Raw genomic sequence first — 21,643 nt, 5'->3', positions numbered from 1 at the left:
TGCCTTCCAGATATTTCCACATGATTTTGGTGTCTTAGTATCACAGAGTATCTGGTGCCATACTGATTCAAATATCAGTGAAATAAAGAATGAGGGTAAAACAAATCAGCATTAAAGTGCTAATTGTCTCTTCTGGGCAAATTGTACACTCATAAATGAACTATTATTTATCTTCTTCAAAAGGGCATCTTTTAAAGCTCTTACAATGTGGCCGTGCTGTTGCAAAACCTGCACCATAAATGTTGGTCACAACAAAACATCTAATTTTAATAAAGGAATAGAACTGTGTATCTGGCACCTAAAACATTTGATTTTTCAAGATACCAAAACAGTTGAAAATATATACATCACTGCTTATCAACTTGCAGAAACAAATTTTGTGAAAAGCAAGGTAACATGGGTTGCCAGCTTTGTGGAATATTTATATGCAGGAAGAATGTTATTTGTGAGTGGGTTGTAATCTATCTGAAAAGCTTATTTTTGGCAGAGTAAATGTTAAGAGGCAAGGATTGGAATATAAAGAGTCTTCAGTGGATTTGTTTGGTGACAACTTATTTTAGGTAATTGGATTTTGAGAAATTACAAAAATCTGTTTATGCCTTGATTTAATTTCGGCAGAGGAAAATCAAATAGTGATTTAAATAAATTTTGTTTCTATGGCTCCCTCATAAAATCAAGCTGATGTTGCATATTATCACATGACTGGGTCTGTACTTATTTGATTTTAGCTGCATTGTAGCTGCATTAGCATATCCTATTCTTTCTCCCCCATTTTAATCTACCTGTCAGATTGCTCCACAATAACAACAATGTCCTACAGGAAGTAACATTCTTGGCAGGATGAGAACAAAAATCTTGAAGCTGTTTTGTGACAGTTGCTTAGCATTATTAAGGGCATTTAGACTTAACTAAATGGCATTGGTTCAGTTGATGCCAACCAGGATGCTAAAGAATTATTTTATTCCTTTGCTGTTACTGTAGGAGAAAGCATAGTGATTTGATACCTAAAGCAACACTAATGAATCAAGCTGGAGTAACTTCTTGGAAATGTCTTTAAAAATGTTTCTGATGATGTGGAATGATCCTTGGTCAGCTTTTCTGCTCTTTTGATACTGGAGCTTTTTCTGGATAGAGAGCTGTTTATAAGAACATGGACCTTGTCTAATTTCATTGACGTGGTTGCAGGATGAACAATAAATAAGGCATTCAAAATGTGCTGCACTGCCATTTTGCTGAGGTTGAAACTACAAATTCAAAGATAATCAAGGCGAAGGACGCTGCAAAAGCCATCCAGGATCAATAGTTTTGCTCCTTTTTCATTGCTGACAAACTTGTGCAACAATGGGTCCTATTCTCTCAAATGCTTTAACCTGACCTCAAGAACATGTATCTTAGATGGACCGGCTTGTTTTAACTACATCAGGTGACCTCAAGAACCTTGTGGATTTCTTGCTGACCCACAGCTACTTGAGACCTTTGAGATTGTCACCACTAGGCCTCATTAATACATCTCCATTTGATCTCCAGCTCATAAGTGAGCAAAAGAGGGCAGGGAAAGGAATGTGCTTGGGAACCAGCTATAGTCTGTTGAAAATGGCTGACACTTGACTAAGTGTAGGGACATGAGCTCAGGGAAAGGAGAAGGGGTGGTTTGACACAGTGAAGGTAAAAATGTTCTATGTGGGATGGTTGGGGCACTCCAAATCCCACCATCGGCCTGTTACCATAATCTGCCTGCTTCGGGTGTAGATTTACGATGTTGTTGCTGGGGCTGTGTTATGGAGAGAGGTTGAGCAGGTTGGGACTTTATTTATTGGAGCATAGGAGAATGAGCGGTGATCTTATAGAGGTGTATAAAATCATGACGGCCATAGATAGGGTGAATGAGCACAGTCTTTTTCCCAGTGTTGGGAAAATCAAGAACTAGAGGACATAGGTTTAGGGTGAGAGGGGAGAGATTTAATGGGGACCTGAGGGGCAATGTTTTCACCCAGAGGATGGTCAGTATATGGAATGAGCTGCCAGAGGAAGTGGTTGAGGCAGGTACATTAACAACATTGAAAGGGCACTTGGACAGGTACTTAGAAAGGAAAGGTTTAGAGGGATATGGGCCAAAAGCGGGCAAATGGAACTAGCTTAGATGGGAATCTTGGTAGACATGGACCAGTTGGGCCAAAGGGCCTGTTTCCGTGCTGTATGACTCTCTGACTCATGAAGCCCATGACTATGAGATCTGGAAGATAAAAAGCAATACTTGCGTTTATATTAGAGATTTTTAGATCCCATTCAAGATGTCCCAATGTACTTTACAGCCAATGAAATATTGTGATCTTTCTTATGAAGTAAATGTGATATCCAATTTTGCACACAGCAAGTTTCCACAAAGAACAACTTGACAATAACCAGATAATCAATTTTACTAATGTTAATTGAGTGATAAATATTGGCCAAAAGACCAGGGAGAGCTCCCAGGCTCTTCCTCAAAATGGTGTCATGATATCTTACACATCCACCCAAGAGAACAAACAGGGTTTTGGTTTAAGATAAAGTTTTGTACAATTTAAAAAATGGGGCACAGGTTGAAACTTTGTGATCTGCCAACTCCCATGGTCTGCCATGTTTTCAATCTATAGTGCAGATCTGTCCTAATGAATTAATTCTAACTAAGATCTAAAATTAACTAAGGTCTGTACTAATCTGTGGCTAATTAACCTACCAGTGCAACTTTTGCAATCTCAGCTGACAGTGTTTCCAACTTACTGAAACTTTGGGTTACAGACAGTTCTCTGAACCCTTAAGTGACCCGGGGAGGATCTACATTCAAAAAGAACAGTTTCCAGCTCAGAGGAAGATGTTCGGAGGGCATTTTCTGTGGTCAGCAATTTCTGTGGTACAGCACCAGTCAGGTACCGAGGGTGCCGGACTAGAGAGCTTCAACCTGTATTTACTACTCCTTGGTACTTCTACCTGACATAGGCCAAGTATACAAGGATGAGGAAAATTTTCAGTTTGGTGAATGTATAGGTGGAAAACCCCTAGCCCAGTTGACAAATAAACTATTTTCCTTTCTCTGTTCAACCTAATACAAATCAATAATTTAACCAAGGGATGTCTCAAATCTATTGTTCAGCTCTATTTAACGCACATGGGTGAAGTTGTTAGTACTGTGTGATCTATAATGTACAACTTGTATAACTGAATCATAAAATAAAACCAATTTATTATTACAACATGTGCTCTGTAATAAAAACTGTTGGAGTCATAAGCATTTGAAACTGCTTCTACATCAATGTTGATATACCTATGTTTTATTTTATTGTATTTATGATTTACTACATTGCATCATTTCATTCAGATGTTCATTCCTATTTTGCTTTTCATACTTGTTAACATATTTGTCTCTCTTTTAGTTCAAATGTTTCACTGCCATATTTTGTGTTATTCATAGTTTCACAGCACTCGTTCATCCTCCCCCACCGAATGCTGCCAAATGACCCCATGGAGTAGAAAGGTACTGGACCACATCTCATGTGTTGCTTTGCTCTTTGCTAGTCCTTATTTGTGTAGCTTATGGTGCTGTAGCTAATCTTAATGCCTTTCCTTTCCAGCATCTTCTGAGTTATATTTTTAAGTCGGCTAATGCTTATGTTGATGTTGAAATCTATTATACATTCAGTTGCTGATATTAATCAGAAGTTGCGCCTAAATTTCAAAATATTTAAATTTTTCCAAAGCTTGCATAAAGAGATTGTGTTACTTACCAAACAAGAGAAGCTATTTAGCCCATCGGATCCATGCCAGTTCCCAATAGAGCAATCCTATCAGTCCCTTTTCCCCCTCCTTATTTCTGTTAGTGGCCCTACAACTTATTCTCTTTCACATTCCCATCAACTCCCTTTTAACTCTTACCTACACTAAGGGTAATTTACAGTAACACACAAGATGCTGGAGGAACTGAGCGGGTCATGCAGCATCTATGGAGGGAAATGGACAGTTGATGTTTTGGATCGAGACCCTTCATCTGGACTGTACAGTACCCAGTCAATCAATCAGCACATCTTTGGGATGTGGAAGGAAGCCAGGGCCCCCAGCGAAAACACACATGGTCATGGGGAGAACATGCAAACTCCATTCAGACAGCCCCTGAGGTCAGGATCAAACCCAAATCCCTAGAGCTGTGACACAACAGCAACTGCTGCACTACCATGCTCCACTCTTGTTGGGCTTGATATATAGTTCAGAACTTATGGATAAAAATGTAAACACATACATGCATCTGTATTAGCAAAATACTTGGTTTATATTTCTTGCATCGTGTAGTGTTCTTTGTAGCATACAGTGTGTAAGCTGTTGAGGAAATCAGATAGGTTTTGTGGGCAAACCTTACATTGAACGTAGAGCACTGAACATAAAGCCTGAACATAGAGCACTGTGGGAATAAATAACAAAAATTGCAAAGATAAGAAATTGGTCAAGGGCATGATGGCTTATTGTTAATGTCAGGAATATGCTTGTTAAAAAGCTTTTCCTCATTGTGGAAACAGTTCAACAAAAGAGGTGTTTCCACCTGCTTAATTCTAGTGGATAGTGTTGGAACTGAAAGTTTCAGGGATTCAGGGAACAGGAAAGTTTCAAGTTCCATGGATGCTGCCTGACCTGCTGAGTTCCTCCAGCACTTGTTGTGTATTGTTCCAGATTCCAGCATCTGCAGAATTTTTTGTGTCTCAGTTTCAGGGGCTTGTCTCACTTTAACTGATTACTTCGTTATCATTGACTGTCTCCCCATTCAATTTTACATTCTCCCTTGTGGCAACAGTGGAGGTCACAGCACCATAAACAAATGTTCTATCAGATCCTTGATGTCTAAGAGCATTATGCCACACACTGTAACCATATATCTACAGCCCACACACCATAACAGTACATGTGACCCTTGCATTAATGGAGGGTTGCATTCCTAGAAAACAGGCTATATCGCAATTTTTCGTAATGCAGAGCTGCATCATCTGCGCATGTGTCAAGAAAAAATACATTTCGTGTTATTTACTTTTTTCACATTAATTCTGTGAGAGCAATATTTATTCCATATCTTGGGTCTTTAGGTAGTAATTTGTGAATTCTGAAAGGGCGAATTTCCGTAACTCGAATGGCCATAACGAGACCAATTAAGATTTTTAGTTCCGGTCTCTCTCTGTTCTTTTCCATAATTATACTAAACCTGGCTGGCATAATCATCTGCAACAAAATGCTGCCCCCGATATTATCCGAACACCTTCATTTTCTAAAACTTTTAAGAACCGCCCCATTCTTGTTGGACTCTGCACGTACTGTATGAGCAGAGTTTTGCTCAATATATTTCAAGAATCCTATATCCTCTATGACTTCAGCACTAATTCACTTCCACTTAATGTTAGGCTAGCTGCAATTCACTCCTTACTGTCGGAAAGTTTGTATACCAATGAGAAATTTCATAAAATCCTTGAAAATCACAGCAAGGGTCATCAGCCCATTGTATCCAAGCAGGCCTAGAATGGACTTTAGGTTAATCCTAGTTCCCAGGTCTTGATCCAGAGCCTTGTAGGCTATGGTTCTTCAAGTGATCATCCAGGCGCTTTTGAAATGTGATGAGGGTATGTGCCTCCACTGCCCTTTCAGACAATAAGTTCCATACCCATACTATACATGAAATATTTTCTCAATTCCCCTCTCATCCTTAAACTTCAGTGCCGTGATTATGGCTTTATTTTCTGTTCAACTTAAAAGATCCCATTTGATGATCTTCCCATTTCTGTAATAACTTCCATATTCCAATCTGTGCTCTCAGTTCTTCTGCCTTTTTAGACTCCTTGTTTAAAATATAAACCAATAAGTTGATGATATTTCCTACACATGTGGTCCTTCAGGACACAATATTCATCCTGGAGTTCTTCCTTGCATAGGATGTATATATGACAGGACTAAGGAGCCTTTATTTATTAGATATCCTAAGAATTGTGAGGCAGGCAATCGATGATCATCCCCACATTAACTCTGTATAAGTAGATGATTGATCATCACACCCACATTAACCATACTGTGCAGGCAGACAATCAATGATCACACTCACATTGCCTAAGCATTGCGGACAGGCAGTTATTGATCTCATCCACCATTTTGTCAGATAATCAATATCTGTCAATTTGGCAACTGCCCAATGTGTGTGAGCAGTGGTGAAATATTCTGCTGGTTTATTCTCCTTTTCAGGGCCTACTGCAGAGAGATTAAGAGAAACAAAAAAGTTATGAATTGTTGGAATATGTCATGGGCTTTGAATGCTCATTCATTAGTTATATTCAGGGCTGAGTTTAATGGTTTATTTGAATCCAGAGGGAATCAAGGGTTATTGGGGATCAGGAAAGTAAAGCTGAAGTAGCAGATCAGGCCTGACCTTTCTGGATGGTGGGAGGTACTGTTTCCCTGCTACAAATATGGCTGATTCTTCTACAAACCCCTGGACCATATATGAAAAGGACTACAAAGGTGGAGTCACAAGGTTCAGTGTAGAAGTTAGCCACCTCCAATGTCTGGGCTACACTTAGGAATGCATGCAGGAATTTAAATTTGAAGGAAATTAGTGTGTACCCTTAATGTCATGCAACAAACCTATGGGCGTGCCTCCACAACTTCAGATCACTTTTAGATGATTATTGAGGAGGAAGTTTGTCTGCCTTTGCTTGCTGCTGCTTCTCACTAATTCCACCATCCTACAGCCCTGCAAACACCCCTGCTTACTCTGGTAATATCTAGCAATAGCAACAAGAATTGGGTGATAGTTAAAAGTAGTGCATTTTGTGTTGTACGATTTTGGGATTGAAAGATGAATATTCATAGTTGCCAAGAACTACTACAGAAAGCTAGTTCCTAGAAAGATAATGAGAGGAAACCTGAAATTCTGGCAGCACATCAGCCAGCAGTCAAAGCTAAATATAGGTAAAAGTTCTCCCCAGCTTACAAGCACCCAACTTATCTACAGCCCTTACATACAAGCAAGTGTTTGGCAGATCAGCAGAATGGATTTGCAGGCATCTTCTGCAATATGGAAGCTCAATTTGTAGCCGCATTTCCGACTTGCAAACTGTCCAGGTTATGAACAGTTCTCAGGAATGGAACCCTGCCATAAGCTGGGGAGGACCTGTATTAAGCAAGATGTTTCTGGAAGTAGCTGTCGACATCATGTTAACCAATTTTCTGTTTGCGATGCAAGACAAAACTTATTTTGTTGCCCATGCCTTCTTTTTAAGTTAATTGTTCATTGCCGGTAAACTTTCCTTACATTCGTGTGAGAAAATATGCTTAACAAAGTATACTACTGTGTAGTCTCCATGCACATTATGGACTGGCTTACCAAGTTCTTTTTCATGTATTACTCCAAAGCACTGCTATACAGGGAGCAGAAACTTTCCTGTATTTATATTCTAGACAGGAGTAACCCGTCTATTGGGTCATGCAGCAGACTTTGTTGAGATGCTTCTCTCAGCACTGGTTCTGAAAGTCATGTTGGCAAGTGACTCACCATGAGCTGAAAAACAGCACACAACCTCTGCACTCCACCAACTGGCCTCTTGCAGATCCATGATTTGGATCGATGAACCACTGGCAGCCATGCCTTCAGTTATCTAAGTCCCAGTATCTGGAATTCAATCTCTCTGCTTTCCCAACCTCTCTTTCTCCTTTACAAAATGTGTTTTTAAAATCTACCTTTCAACCAAACTTTTAGGTGCCTGCCCTAATATCTTCTGCTGTGCCTTGGTGTCCCATTTTCATTTGATTACACTTCTGTGAAGTGTCAGAGAATGCTCTCTATTGTTAAAAGTGCAATTTGCATTATAAAATGTATTTGCAGCATCTAGGGGAAGAAGATCACCTAATCCTGCATTGGGTTTCTTAGTTTTAAATAATGTATTTTGTAATGGCCAATGTGATATTAGAGGCTGAGTGATGACAGCTGTCACTGATAAAGTAAATGCAGTGATGCTAACCCTCTAAATTGCCTTCTAATGGCTGCCCCAAGTTTGCTTCCAGATTTGTCAAAATTATGTTTTGGATGGTGGACATAGAGCTGTAACTTTTCTGAGATATGTTGCAATTAAACTTGGCACTTGGAGGCAGTATGTATTGGTATTGGTTTATTTCTGTCATTTGTACCAAGATACAGTGAAAAGCTTTGTTTGTATGCCATCCAAGCAGATCACGCCATACATAAGTATCGAGGCAGTAAAAAGAAAACAGAATGTGGAATATACTGTTGCAGCTACAGAGAAAGTGCAGTGCAGGTGAGCAAATAAAGTGAAAGGACGCAACAAGGTAGATTGGGAGATCATCTTTAGCGTAAGAGAGGTAAACTCAAGAGTCTGATAAGGCATTCTCTCCAAATGCCACGTACGACACCAGTAACAATCTATTTAGCGAGTTGATCCTATTGCTTGAATATGGTGTGCCAATTCCAACACTGAAAGCAGATGAGTTCCCATTATCTCTTGTCATAAACGACTTGCTTACTAATTCATGCCCAAAACTGACAGGGGTTGGTGTCCCAGCATGTAGTGCTGCCACAACAATTACTTTTCTTTCTTAACCTTCATTCTATTGCCTTTCTTTCCTGGATTCTCATTTCTTTCACTTTGGTGGTGGGACTATTTGCACAAATATTGTAAGCAGCCGAGAAACATTAGGGGAAACAGGAGGAGGAGCAAGGGATGAGCCAATCAAGAAGCCGCTTTGACCCAGACTTCAATGTGAAGAATTCATCTGAATGTGATACCAATACCCAAAACCCAATTCCCCACCAAAAACTGTCTTATACTTCCCTCTGTTATTTACCATTTGTATCCACTTGGTTGTTACACAAAAATAAAAGCAACCTTAAAACAAACTTTCTTCATTAAAGTCCATACCCTGTTGCACAAAAATTCAGCCAGTCACCCTTCTGCATTTCCTTAGTGCCTGTCTTCTATAATGATCTTGCCTGACCTGATGGGGAAGCTCTGACTACAGTTTTTCCATTCTGCCTGATTAGAGGATTGGATTGGTAATGCTGTACTGTTGCTTAATAAGGAAGGAAGTAATTACAGGTCAATTAGCCTAATTTCAGGCTGTTCAGGTTCCTCTGAACCCTCTCCCATCACTGCAGTATCAATTAATTCCGTCAATGCTCCCCTCTACTGAAAGAGTATTGCTAGTATAATGGTATGTCTGTTTTAAGAGCTTCCTGCAAAGATTGTACCTAACCCCTTATATTGTGAAACTGCAAGAAATTGCAACACTTCAGTAAAATGTGCCACTCTGATATCAACAATATCAGTTTCAGCATCATATTGCACAAATCAACAACCTTCTTTTGTGATCCTCTCAGCTGAAATTCTTGTTCTTTGTGCTACTTTCACAATGTTTCTGCATTTGCAACAGTATTTCATGAATTAAAGATCATGAACTGGTTGTTGTGCCACTGCAGTCTTTATGGCCTTGAAGAAATCTTCCAAAATGTTTAAACTCACAGTGTCTCAAATGTTGATACGTCTTCAGTTGGATTTGGAGTGTATGTGGTAGATAATAATTCATTGAATATACAAACAAAAATTTTCAGATTTATGGAATTATTTTTATAGAAAGACAGAGATGTCATCAGAATGTTATTTGAAACATATAAGAAAGAAAGTGACAGGTAGGTGCTGAGGGAATTTTCACATACTGGAGGATCTAGGGACCTACAGGCTCACAATCGTTGCTATGATCACCTTGGAGTTAGTGGTCAGGTATTTGGGACTGAGATGAGCAGATATATCTGCAATCAGTGTTGTGAATCTTTAAATTCCCTATTCCAGTGACCTGTGGATACTTGAAAATTGAGTATATTTAGTACTGAGATCAGTTTGTTTTAAGGCACCAAGAGAATCAAGTGATATGGGAATCAGGCAAGAAAGTAGATTGATAGTTTTTGATCTTATGGAATGACTATGCAGGTTCACAAGATTATATAGCCTACTTCTGCTTCTATTTCTTAAGTTTTAATGTTCTCAAATTATTGAATAAACAGACCTTTCTTTTAAACTAAGATTTGATGACAATATTCAGGATGCACTTGTTAGCTGAGGTAAGTCATAATACCTTGAAAATAAGTCGCACAATGCAAAAAAATCAAAAATTTCTGCCAGAAACCTTTTAAAGTAACAAATTATTCTTTGGTAGATGCAGAGCCTGATACTCTAATTAATTGCTGGTAATGTAAAATACCTTCTGACTTTTGACTTCTGTTTTTGGTGGCAATGTGAAGTGGGCTCCCATTGCATTCAACAAACAATTCAGGAAATCAAACATGACAGTATACTAATTTCTAATCGGTTACGTAATCTTAAACTAGCTCTCTCTTCATGCACTGTTTTGTGATGTGTGTGAAGAAATTAACTGAATGGAAGCAGCAGTAATACCCAAGATATAAGGTCACAGAGGACCCATTGTAGGTACCTGTATTTAGCTTAATTTTTAACTGCATTGCATATTTTGCAAGCTTTGTAGAAAGATTAGTTTATCTTGACGAAACAGACCCTCTTTGTCTCACTGGAGAATGAAACATCTATGAAAGAAGATAAACTTGTTTGAAAACCCAGTCTGTAGCTAATTACTCCCCATGGCGTCCTTAATATGCACCGTCAAAGAGTTGTACCAAAGAAGAAAATAGGAGCCTTCATAAAAAAAACTGGTCACTATAGTGATGACACTGCATTAAGTATGCATGAATCTTGGGCAGCTCTTGCGCTAGTCACAAGGGCAAACTCCTGACTGAGGAGGGAATCTGGGTAAACAGTGCTTGCAGTCCATTGTAGAATTATCCCTAGTGCTGTGAACAAGGAATTTTCATCATTTCTCTTCATATTAAAGATAAATGCTGAAATGGCTGTGCACAAATGGAAATAAAAGATGTGGGGCTTGCTAAAGAGAAGCACGCAGCGAACAGTTGGTGAGTCAGGGTGTATCAGAGCAAAGATGGAACATGTGAACTTAGTGTTAGAAGGTCTACTTTGAGGGGCTGATGACATTCTGTTATCAACTGTTTAACAACTGTTAAACAAATTTGTCCAAATTTGGTTTTTCTCAATCAATCATTTCAAACTCCAGTGTCTTATAAATTTAGAGAATCTTTAATGTACAGCTTAATATCAGTAAATGTTTGCTTATGTGGTGCATTCCTTCTTAAATGTGTAATGGACTTGTTTTGCCTGTAGTTTTATCAAAATACTTAACACGTATTTGCAACAAAGAGTCAGTAATTTTCAAGATTCTGTTTAATCTTATTTCAAGTGCATGTAGGTTGATATTAATGCTAGCTTCATTCCAGATGTTGATGAACTGTTAACACCCTGACATTTTAGTGAGAATTGAAATGTGAAACTCTTCATAATGGAATTGACTTCCATTTAAGTCACCTGGAATCTTTGTGAAGATCTGTCTGGAATTTATGTGCTAGTTGTTTAAGGATGCTTTTCTCTGAATCTTGGGGTTTTGGATATCTTTATAGCCAATATCCCAATTAAAAAGTAGCACATTCGTTCCCATGTAAGATACTGAAGGAACTAAGAAAATAATTAAGAATTAAAATAACACCCATTTCATGTGTAAAAGTGTTTGTTCCAAGAGTGGAACAGAAAATATGTATTTTGAATGGTTATGTATCCAACTAACATGACCTATGCTAATAAGATTTATTTCTCCAAACATTTTAAATATTGAGTATTTATTTAGGCAATAATTATTTAACCATTTTGATATTTTTTGTTAATGAAGCATTGTGCAGAGACTAAGACTGAAGAGGTGTTATAATGCTGCAGCAAAGGTAGTGTCTAGCCAGCTGCCTGGAGAGATGAACCTCTATGGGCACTGCCATCATTAGCCTCAGAACATGTGGTCAGTGAACCTGAACCTGCCCTTCAGGTTCACTGACTGCACATATGTAGGCTGAGAGGGAGACCGTCACCATGGGCAAGATGCAGTTGGGAGAACCATCTTGCAGCCTTGCTGTCAGCTTGACTACATCCAGCCTGAACATGCAGTAGTTTCAAGTCTCAGACTCTGGCCCCACCATGGTTCCCAGGCACAGGCATGACTTCAATGGCCAACAGCAGCTGAATGTTGGCCAGTTGGTCAGCCTTATGGTAAATATCCACAGCCTCAACCTCTATTTAAAATTCAATTCCTCATTATGCAATTTCTCCCACATACCCACGGAAGTGCACACCACAGTTTGAGAACTTTTTTCCCAAACCAACTAAATAGAAATATAAGAAAATCTCTTCTTCGTAGGCAGCCCCTTGGTGTTCAGGATAACTTACATCTACCATACTTCTGTGGGTTCTGAGGTGACTGCTGAGGCTAATGTGAGATATCCAGCCTCAACTGACACCCAGCATGTGGCTTTCCCATTGGAGCTGGCTAACTGTAATTAAACCCTTGATGGGGGGATTTTGGGCTATGAGAGGGCACTGATGTTGGTTTGGTTATTCTGCCAGTTAATTCGGAGGATTTTTGCAGATAAAGTGTTGGTAGTACTTTGCCAATGCTTTGTGGTGATTGCTGTAGGTAGTCTGTGTCTCTGAAGCATACAAGAGGGCAGGAATCACTACTGCCTGGTAGACCATGAGCTTCATACTATGTTTTTTGTCCTGATATTTGAACATTATTTTCCTCAGATGGCCAAAGGCCATGCTGATGGACCAAAGGCTGTGATGAATTTCATCTTTGACATCTGCTTTTGTTGAAAATTGTCTCCTGAGATACGGAAGTGATCCACATTTTCTGGGATCTTGACATGGACTTTTATTGTTGAGTCTGATATTGTGCAACTGGGTCAGATTGGTAGAGGACCTTTGTCTTTCAGATGTTGAGGCACATTCTCTTGTACACCTCAGTGAACATGTCAACAGTGACTTGGAGCTCAGTACTGAATGTGTGTATATGTGATCATCATCTGTGTATGGCAACTTGATGACAGGGGTTTGAATGAGCCATATGACCTAGGTTGAACACTTTCCCATTCATCCTGTAGAAAACACCACATCTGGTTTGGCGAGAACAACCAGAAGATTCCAGGAAGTAATTAACCACAAACCACAATATGTTCTTGGATTGGATATTCCATCACACCTCAGTGGAAAAATAATGCTCTCCAGGCACCAAATGACCAACATTCAGCAGAAATCTTGGGATCTAAAGAACAGATGGTGGGTGGAAAGCATGCAGGAGTTTTAATAATTATCCAGTAACCATGACCTGTAGATTGGCCACCTTCAACCCAATACCCAAAGGTATACCCCGAGGAGAGCATATTTGAGGACAGAGAGGCGGTCAGTGACCTCTGGAAGGAGCACTTCAAAGAACTCTTCAACCAAGACTTTGTCTTTACAGCAAGTCTCCCAGACTCCAGCCCTGCAATCTAGCCAGGATGTCTCACTGCCACACAAGACTGACTGGAGATTTAAAGGGTTATATGTCAAATAACATTTAGAAGGCACAGTATCCCTGCTGGTCTAAAACTTGGCCTGAGAACTTCAGAAACAAATTCATAACATCATCTCCCACATCTGGAGATATGAGGTCATGTTAGGGGACCTCAGATATGTTGTAATTGTAGCTGTCTTCAAAAAAGGAGACAAATCTGTTTGTAATAACTGCAGCATGGTCTCCCCATTTTCTGCCATGGTCATCGCCAGAGTCCTCCTCAACTAGTTCTGCCCAGAACACGAAGAATAGCTCCCCAAATCACAGTATGGATTCCGCCCATTTAGAGGCAGGGTAGACATGATCTTAAGCTCCTAGAAAAATGCAGGGGGTTTCATCAACCACTGTATATAACATCTTTTTGACCTTTCAAAGGCCTTTGGTTCAGAGAGACTGTGGAGAATCCTTCAAAAATTGTCTGCATTCTACACCTGCTAAATAATGGGCTTATGAAAGCCATGATTCTAATCAATGGGCTCATCACAAGCCAAACAATCCAAGTGCAGACTGGGTTTGTGCAAGACTATCTCGTTGCTCCAACCTTTTTAGTTGTAAAGTAAAAGCACAAACATTAAGATAGAAGTGTAAGTTAGAGTGGATAATTTAAAGGTCAAATTATGTGGAGAAAGAGGAAGAAAGATGAGCTTAAGAAAGAAACAAACACATAAAAAAGTATTTTTAAAGAATCATTTTAAATGCTCTTATGTCCATCATAATAATTAAAATCAGAGGAATGAAACTGCACAGTTAATTTTCAGTACAAGAGATGACTGGCAGTAATCAGCACATAATGCTTTGCTTATGATGTTGAAATGACTTGACTACATTTGAGTTTACCTTGTTTCTGCAGGCACTGCATGCCATTTGAATGAGGGGCAAACCAGTGAGATGAAGCTGTCAGTGGAATGGTGCATCTCTGGCAGCAATCTATTGATTTCTCTGTTTAAATGTGCAGCTGTGCTCATTGAAGTACCTGTGATATTTGTGTATCTCATTGTCTTCACAGTGGATTTTGGACCAATCTGGTAGATTCTATTTAATTTGAAGATAGGTGGTCATGGTGAGTTGGATAGGCACTAATGTTTATTTACATCAGTGACTGGTGAATTTTGCCGAGGGAAGGCAGAAATTAGAATAGAATCGGCCCCACCTTTCATATTATGTCAATACGTCAATTTTAGTGAAGGTAAATGACATAAATTGACTATTGTATATAGGTAGAAAAGAAGAATTTGCACTAATGCAACACTTTTCATGACCTTAGGATGTCCCATAGGCCTTTATTACTAATGACATTTCTTTGAAGCTTTGTCCCTGTGGTAAGCTGGAAGTGAAACAAAAAAAAATCCAGGAATACTTTAAATAAAGAGAGATTTATTCCATTTCACCTCCAGTGTAGACCATTTCTAATACATCTAGATTTTTTTTTTGATTTTAAAAGTATTCTTTATGTCACATTGGTTTCCTTCCTACTGAGTTATAGACATTTTAAGAAATCAATTCATGAAAAATCTAAAGTAATTTAATAAGTTACATTCAGTACTTTACAATCAATATTTAATTTATTAAATGAACAAGGAAAACTTTTCAATGCAGACTTTATGTTTTAATGTCAAAACTGTACTTATCACAAAGCTTAATGATTGGTCCTGCTTTAATATTTTGATTTTTGACTAACTTAATGCAGAATTATTGAGTGTGTGTGTGTCTGTGTGTGTGTATGTAATGTAGAATTAGATTTTAATGCTTTGTGAAAACTTGAAGGAGCACTGTTTCATGAAAAAATAGTAAACCTTTTCTTTGACCCTCATGTTTCTTTACGACATAGAAGGCGGCCTTTTGGCTCATCGAGTTTATGCCAGCTGTCAGAGCAATCCCATCAATCTCATTCTCCCACTTAATTTCCCTGTCACCTATTCTCTCTCACATACCCATCAACTCTTTACAAGGATGTTGCCAGGACTAGGGGGCCTGAGTTATAGGGAGAGGTTGGCCAGACTAGGTCTTTATTCCTTGGAACATAGGAGAATGAGGAGCAACCTTATAGAAGTGTTTAAGATTACGAAAGGCATAGATAAGGTGGACCGTAACAGTCCTTTCCCCAGGGTAGGGGAATCTTTAATACATCTAGATTTTTAAAAATTTTATTTTAAAACTATTCTTTACAACACATAAAACTAGGGGGCATATGTTTTGGGTGAGAGAGAAAAAATTTAAAATGAACCTGAGGGGCAACTTTTTCATGCAGAGGGTGGCGAGTACATGGAATGAGCTGCTAGGGGAAGTGGTTGAGGCAGGTACAATAATATCATTAAAGAAGCACTTGGATAGGTACGTGGAGGGGAGGGGCCTGGAGGGATATGGGCCGAACACAGAAAATTGGGACTAACTAGGTGGAAAATTTTGTCGGCATGGACTCGTTGGGCTGAAGGGCCTGTATCCATGCTGTATTGCTCTATGACTCTAACTCCTTGATTCTCCTGACTCTCACCTATACTCAGGGTAATTTACAGTATTCAATTAACCTACCAACCAAGAGTTGCCAAAGTTAACTTCATGAAGAGGATGCTACTTAAATTAGTTGTTTCATGTATTATTCTTGCTGTTTTACAAGTATGCAATCCTTATCAAACTGTTATATTCTTTTACAGTCTATTCCACTAACAGATGGTGACAGTGACATGATCGCTTTAGGTCAGAGACCGAAAAATCCTATACCGAACATCCCTACAACACTAGACAGGCAAACAAATTGGAGCAAAGATCTACCTCTTCCTACTCCAGAGCAGAAGATGCGTCAGCAGGCCCAGGCTATATCTTCCTCTGTTATTCCCATCAATGTGACTGGTACAGTTCCAAGTCTTCATATTTCTTAACAAGAGCTATACTAGATTACAAGTTAAGCAAGTGAAAAATGATTTCAGTAGTATGGTAGAACTGTGTCAGAGATATGTAACTCTCCATTATCTTAGTAAGTCATTGTTGATTGTCACTGGTAGCACTGGATGGTTAGACGAGGTCCAGGTAGAACCTTGTCATGACCCTGACTGGTGTCCAAATTCACGCATACACATGTATACTTAGACACAGACATGATTGTCAGCAATCTATCTTGAGCAACAACTAAAAATAAAAACCCTGGCTTTTTCTTTTCAAAGCTGAAGAACAAACGCAGCTTTTTAGCAGGATTACATGTGACTTTATTCAATGAAAGCATACTCTTACAAGACAACATTTGCCTGATAGCTTAAAACCTAATTTCCAACATTAGAACATTTTATTTTGTGCTGTTTCTTCTGGAGTTTAAACTATTCATTGTTTTCCTTTTAAAACTCAAAATGATCTTCTAAAATTCCTTTGTATATTATTTCAGCAATGTTATTAATACGTTTAGAATAAATGGGTCAACATCTCTTTTAGTGTATGAGATTTTGTATTCAATATTATACAGTAATCACTTCCAGGATTATGTGTGGAAGATTACATAAATTTGAAGCATTGCTACTGTATAATCAAAAGCATTACCTTTTTAAACTTGATTAAAATTGAATCCTAATGATAGGAATCATACAATGAAAGCATTATTAAGATTAATGCCCATTTAAAAGTATTGGTTAAAATACCACCAATTTCTAAGTCATTAGATTTGAATTACATATTAGAATATTTTTAATATTTTTTTCAGAAGTAAGTTGGTACAACAAAGTATGAACTTCATACTGATTCTTTATTCTCTGTTATAAGGAAAAAATTATAATAGCTTTGTAAGTTTCCCACAGTAGCTGTTGTCATGATGTTCAATGCCTTTGTCTCGACTAATTGAGATATTCTGTGATCCTGGTTAAGAGGATGAAAAAGGCCCCAAATTGTAGCAATTTCCTGATTTCAATCCACTGACTTTAACAGCAAGTGATGCTTGGTTGAGGATTGGGAAGTGATAGGTTATGAAGCCCCTTATATCGTTTGCTGTTTAATGACGAGGATTATCTTTAAATAACCATCATTTGATGGAGGTACCAGAAAGCAAGCAGTGCATGTGGAGATTCTCCAACAAAGATTGAATAGCTTCAAAAAACAGAGAAAAGTGGCTGCCAAAAAAAGTTAGAAAGTACCCTTGTTCATACTTTGCTATCAATACATCAGTCTGCAATCATTGGGCCTGTGCAACAAATTGATGGTGTTTTATAGAAATTCAAGGTCAACATGTGCCACAGGATTTCCTGACTGCTATGGGTGGAGTATATCAGTACACAATTCCTTGTGGATGAATTAGAATGTTTGCTTCACATCAAGTTATACAAGATCTCTTGCTGGTTTTTAAGAACCAATCCATTTTACATTTAAATTTAAACCCAATGCACTTTGTTATAATTCATGAACAATCTAATTAGGTCATTGTCAATGTGATTACTTTATATGGCACCTATGTTTTAAATGATATCCCAGGCACAGGTGCCATGGAAATGCCTTTAACACCTATATAATGCTCTGTATAACAAGCAGGATGTCAGCTGCCATTTACAGTAAGCAATGGATAACAATGATGGTAGAATAATTTTTTCCAGGCCACAGTGATCCCCTAATTTCCAGAACTGCACTGAATACTCAGAAGAGTAACTTGTTGAATTAACTAACATTCTTAATTATCAGTAACCGGATGCAGAGGTGTTTATTGTTTTGTTGCATTGACCCTAAGTGCAATGAAAACATTAATTTGCTCTACCCTATTATCAGACATTCCAGATGACTTCCTCTAGCATGGTTGGGTTCTTTCCATTCAGGAGCTCCTGGAAACTGTTAATATTTTTTTCTGAAGCAGTAAACAGTCTTACTTCTTCCACAAGATTAGTAGTTCCCAGCCTTTTCACACCCAGTCAAAATGCACCCCCACCCCTTTTACTACACTTTGGAAACAGAGCATGTCTTCCCTTATCAATAAATTTTACCCTGAGTGTTAAATTGTTTTTTAACCAAACATTGAGAAGTTCCATCCTCTAATTCCGTCTCCTTTTCTGAAGGTGAGCACTTGCTCCGAGGTGCAGTCCACACACATCTCTCTCAAAATCTCATCTAGGTGACTATTCCCCTTGTGTAGACAATGAGTGCTTGTAGATAATTTCACCATTGGTATCCAATTGTCATTTTCATTTATAGGAACATTGTTTTGGGGTCAGATGTGGTACATTGTGACTGAGACATTCCTCTTCTTACCAATCATGTGTTTTCATGCTAGAATTAGGGACATATATGGACAGAGGATTGGAAGCAACCAGAAGCACTGCACAATGACCATTAAGCATGTTAAGGCTGCAGGTGTATGGTCTTCCAAATCACGGTTAATTTCTGCATATGACTAAATGATTTTATCCCTCTCTGATACATGGTTTCTGCAAATAATCCTAGTGCACGTTCCTACTAAGGAATTGACCGTGGTTTGAACAGCATAGTCTCTCCCAGATGTATTGACCAGCTCAGCCACTTTGGGGCTCTTTTTCAGTCAGTCATAAATAAGGAATCACCAGTACTTTGCACTTCTAGAAAACCTAGAGGCTATCTGCACATGCGTCCACATATGCATGTGAACTCCATAATGTAATATTTTAGAGATTGTATCACTGTATGAGTGAACTAAACTGAACATCAATCATCGCTGAAATTTTTGTTATGGTCTTTCAGTTTGTCCTTTTCTAATGCTCAACAGTTCAAATTAGAACAATATAATATCTGTCCATCCTGAAATAAATACTGTATTTCTCAGAATGTTCTACCCATTCCCCATGCCATTTGACACACTTTGGTAGGTGCCTTCCAAGGCAACAATTAACTTTCAATGTGGATTTTGATAAATGCCAATAATCTGATATATAAAATAACTTCATTCCCAACAGCCTTTTTCTCATTCATTTTTTTCAAATCTGATTGCTACTGAAATGACCAGCATTTATTACGCATCCCTAATTGCCCATGTAAAGGTGGTGAGTCACTGTGATGAACTGCTGCAGTCCTTCTGGTGAAGGTACTCCCACAGTGCAGTCAGGTAAGGAGTCCTAGAATTTAGGCCCAGCAACGATAAAGGGCCTTCAATATACTTCCAAGTCAAGTTGGGATGCACCTTGTATTGTAAAATGCAGGCGTTCCCATGCACTTTCTGCCCCTGTCCTTTTTGGTAGAAGAGGTCACAGGTTTGTTAGGTGCTATTGGAGCAGCCTAGGTGAGTAACTGCAGTGTATTTTGTAGATAGTTCACACTGCAGCCACAGTGTGACAATGGTGAATGGAATAAATGTTTAGGGTGGTAATTGTGATGCTTTGTTCAGGATCATGTCAAATTCCTTGCGTTGTTTGTGCTGTATTCATCCAGGCAAGATGAGAGTATTCCTGCATAGTCCTGACTGATTTGCTCCTTTTAGATTGTGCAAAGGTTAGTTGGTCAGGTGAATCACTCACAACAGAATACCCAGTGCCTGACTTGCTTTTATATCCATAATATCTATGTGGCTGGTCCAGCTGAGCTTCTGGTCAGTAGTGACCCCCATGATGTTGATGGTGGGCAATGTCATGAATAGGTGGTTAGATACTCTCTTGTTGGAGGTGGTCATTGTTTGGCAGTTTTCTTCTTTCCTTACAACATTAAAGGAAGCAATTTTGACCCATCGGGTCTGTGTCAGTTCACAGAGCAATCCCATTTTTTTCCCTGTAACCTACTCTCCCCACATTTTGTTATGCCATTTATTAGCCCGTGCCTGAACGTTGTCCAAGTCTTGCTTCACGTAGGCATGTACTGCTTTATTTTCCGAGGAGATGTGAATGGAATTAAACATCATGCAGTCATTAGCAAATGTCCCCACTTCTGACCTTATCATGGTAGGAAGGTCATGATGAAGTAGCTGAATGTGTTTGGGCTTAGAACACTGTCCTGATAATCAGCAGGAACATCCTGGGGCTGGGCTGATTAACCTCCAACAAGCATAACCATCTTCCACTGAACAAGAATAAAAAACAAAAAAGTGCTGGAAACACTCAGTAGGTCAGGAAGTAACTGTGAGAGAGACCCTTCATTAGATTTCCACTGCACAAGGTAAGTCTCCACCTACAGGAGGTTTTTCTCCTTGACTGGACTTCAGTTTTACCAAGACTCAATGCCATGCACCCAAAGCTGCCACAATGTTAATGGCAGTTGCTTTCACCTCAACTCTGGAATTAATCTCTTTGGTCCATGTTTAGACAAAGGGCTGTTTTGAGGTCTGGAGCTGAGTAGCCCTGGCAGTATGATGGTGCTGCTGCCTCACAGCTCCAGGAACCCAGCTTCAATCTGATTTCTGTGCTCCCTGTGAGGAGTTGGCACGTTCTCCCCATGATTGCAGGGTTTCTTCTTCCATTCCATTTTACAGTAATTATCTATTGTAAATTGCCCTTTATGTAGTTAAGTTGCCAAAGGAATCCAATGGGGATGTTGTTGGGCCTGTGGGAAGGAATAAGTTGCAAGACTATATGGGAAGATGATGAAGGGGATTTGGATAAGTGGCATTGCTCTGCTGGGAACCATTATTGACTTATTATGAGGCAAATGGTTTCCTTCTGTATCATAAGTATGCTACGAAGCCCAGACTGGACATCAACAAGCAGGTTATTGGCAAGTAAGTGCGACTTTAAAGTGCTGCTGATTACATCTTCTATTATTTGCTGATGATTGAGGGTAGACTGACTGAGTAGTATTTAGCTGGTTTGGATTTGTCCTGCTGTTTGTGAACAGGATATACCCAGGCAATTTTCCACATTGTCAGGTAGATGCCAGTTTACTGGAACAGCTTGGCTCGAAGTGAGGCTAGTTTTGAAGTGCAGGTCTTCAATACAACAGCTGGGAAATTGTCCGATCCCAAAGTCTTTGCTGAATCTGAAGCTCTCAGTCATTTCTTGAGTCAATCAATTTGTCTGAAAATTTGTTACAGTGATGGATGGAATCTCAGAAGGAAGCTGGGATGGATCATCCACTCGGAAGTTCTAACTAAATATTGTTCTTGATTTTGACATGCTGGCCCCTGTTATCATTAAAGATGGAGGTGTTCTTGGAAGCTGCTCCTCCCCTTTGCTGTTTAATTGTCCATTATCATTCATGA

The 21,643-nt window shown here is 39.0% G+C and overlaps 1 protein-coding gene across 10 annotated transcripts in view; it reads left to right on the top strand.

The window, feature by feature from the left end:
- Positions 1–21,643, top strand: part of nhsb (Nance-Horan syndrome b (congenital cataracts and dental anomalies)) — a 364,351-nt gene that overhangs the window by 325,294 nt on the left and 17,414 nt on the right. For 7 of the 10 annotated variants that reach the window (XM_052014519.1, XM_052014510.1, XM_052014511.1 and 4 more), the window contains 2 exons: positions 3,449–3,511; positions 16,179–16,374. In XM_052014519.1, the coding sequence (XP_051870479.1) occupies positions 3,449–3,511; positions 16,179–16,374 (259 nt within the window). Of the gene's footprint in view, positions 1–3,448; positions 3,512–10,874; positions 10,994–14,533; positions 14,588–16,178; positions 16,375–21,643 lie in introns of those variants that run through there. The other 3 variants (XM_052014517.1, XM_052014518.1, XM_052014512.1) reach the window with 3 other exon arrangements.

Source organism: Pristis pectinata, chromosome 4 (genome assembly GCF_009764475.1).
Source record: "Pristis pectinata isolate sPriPec2 chromosome 4, sPriPec2.1.pri, whole genome shotgun sequence".
NCBI classification, from domain to species: domain Eukaryota; kingdom Metazoa; phylum Chordata; class Chondrichthyes; order Rhinopristiformes; family Pristidae; genus Pristis; species Pristis pectinata.
The sequence above is the reverse complement of the archived record's forward strand: the minus strand, read 5'-3'. Positions and strand labels throughout refer to the sequence as shown.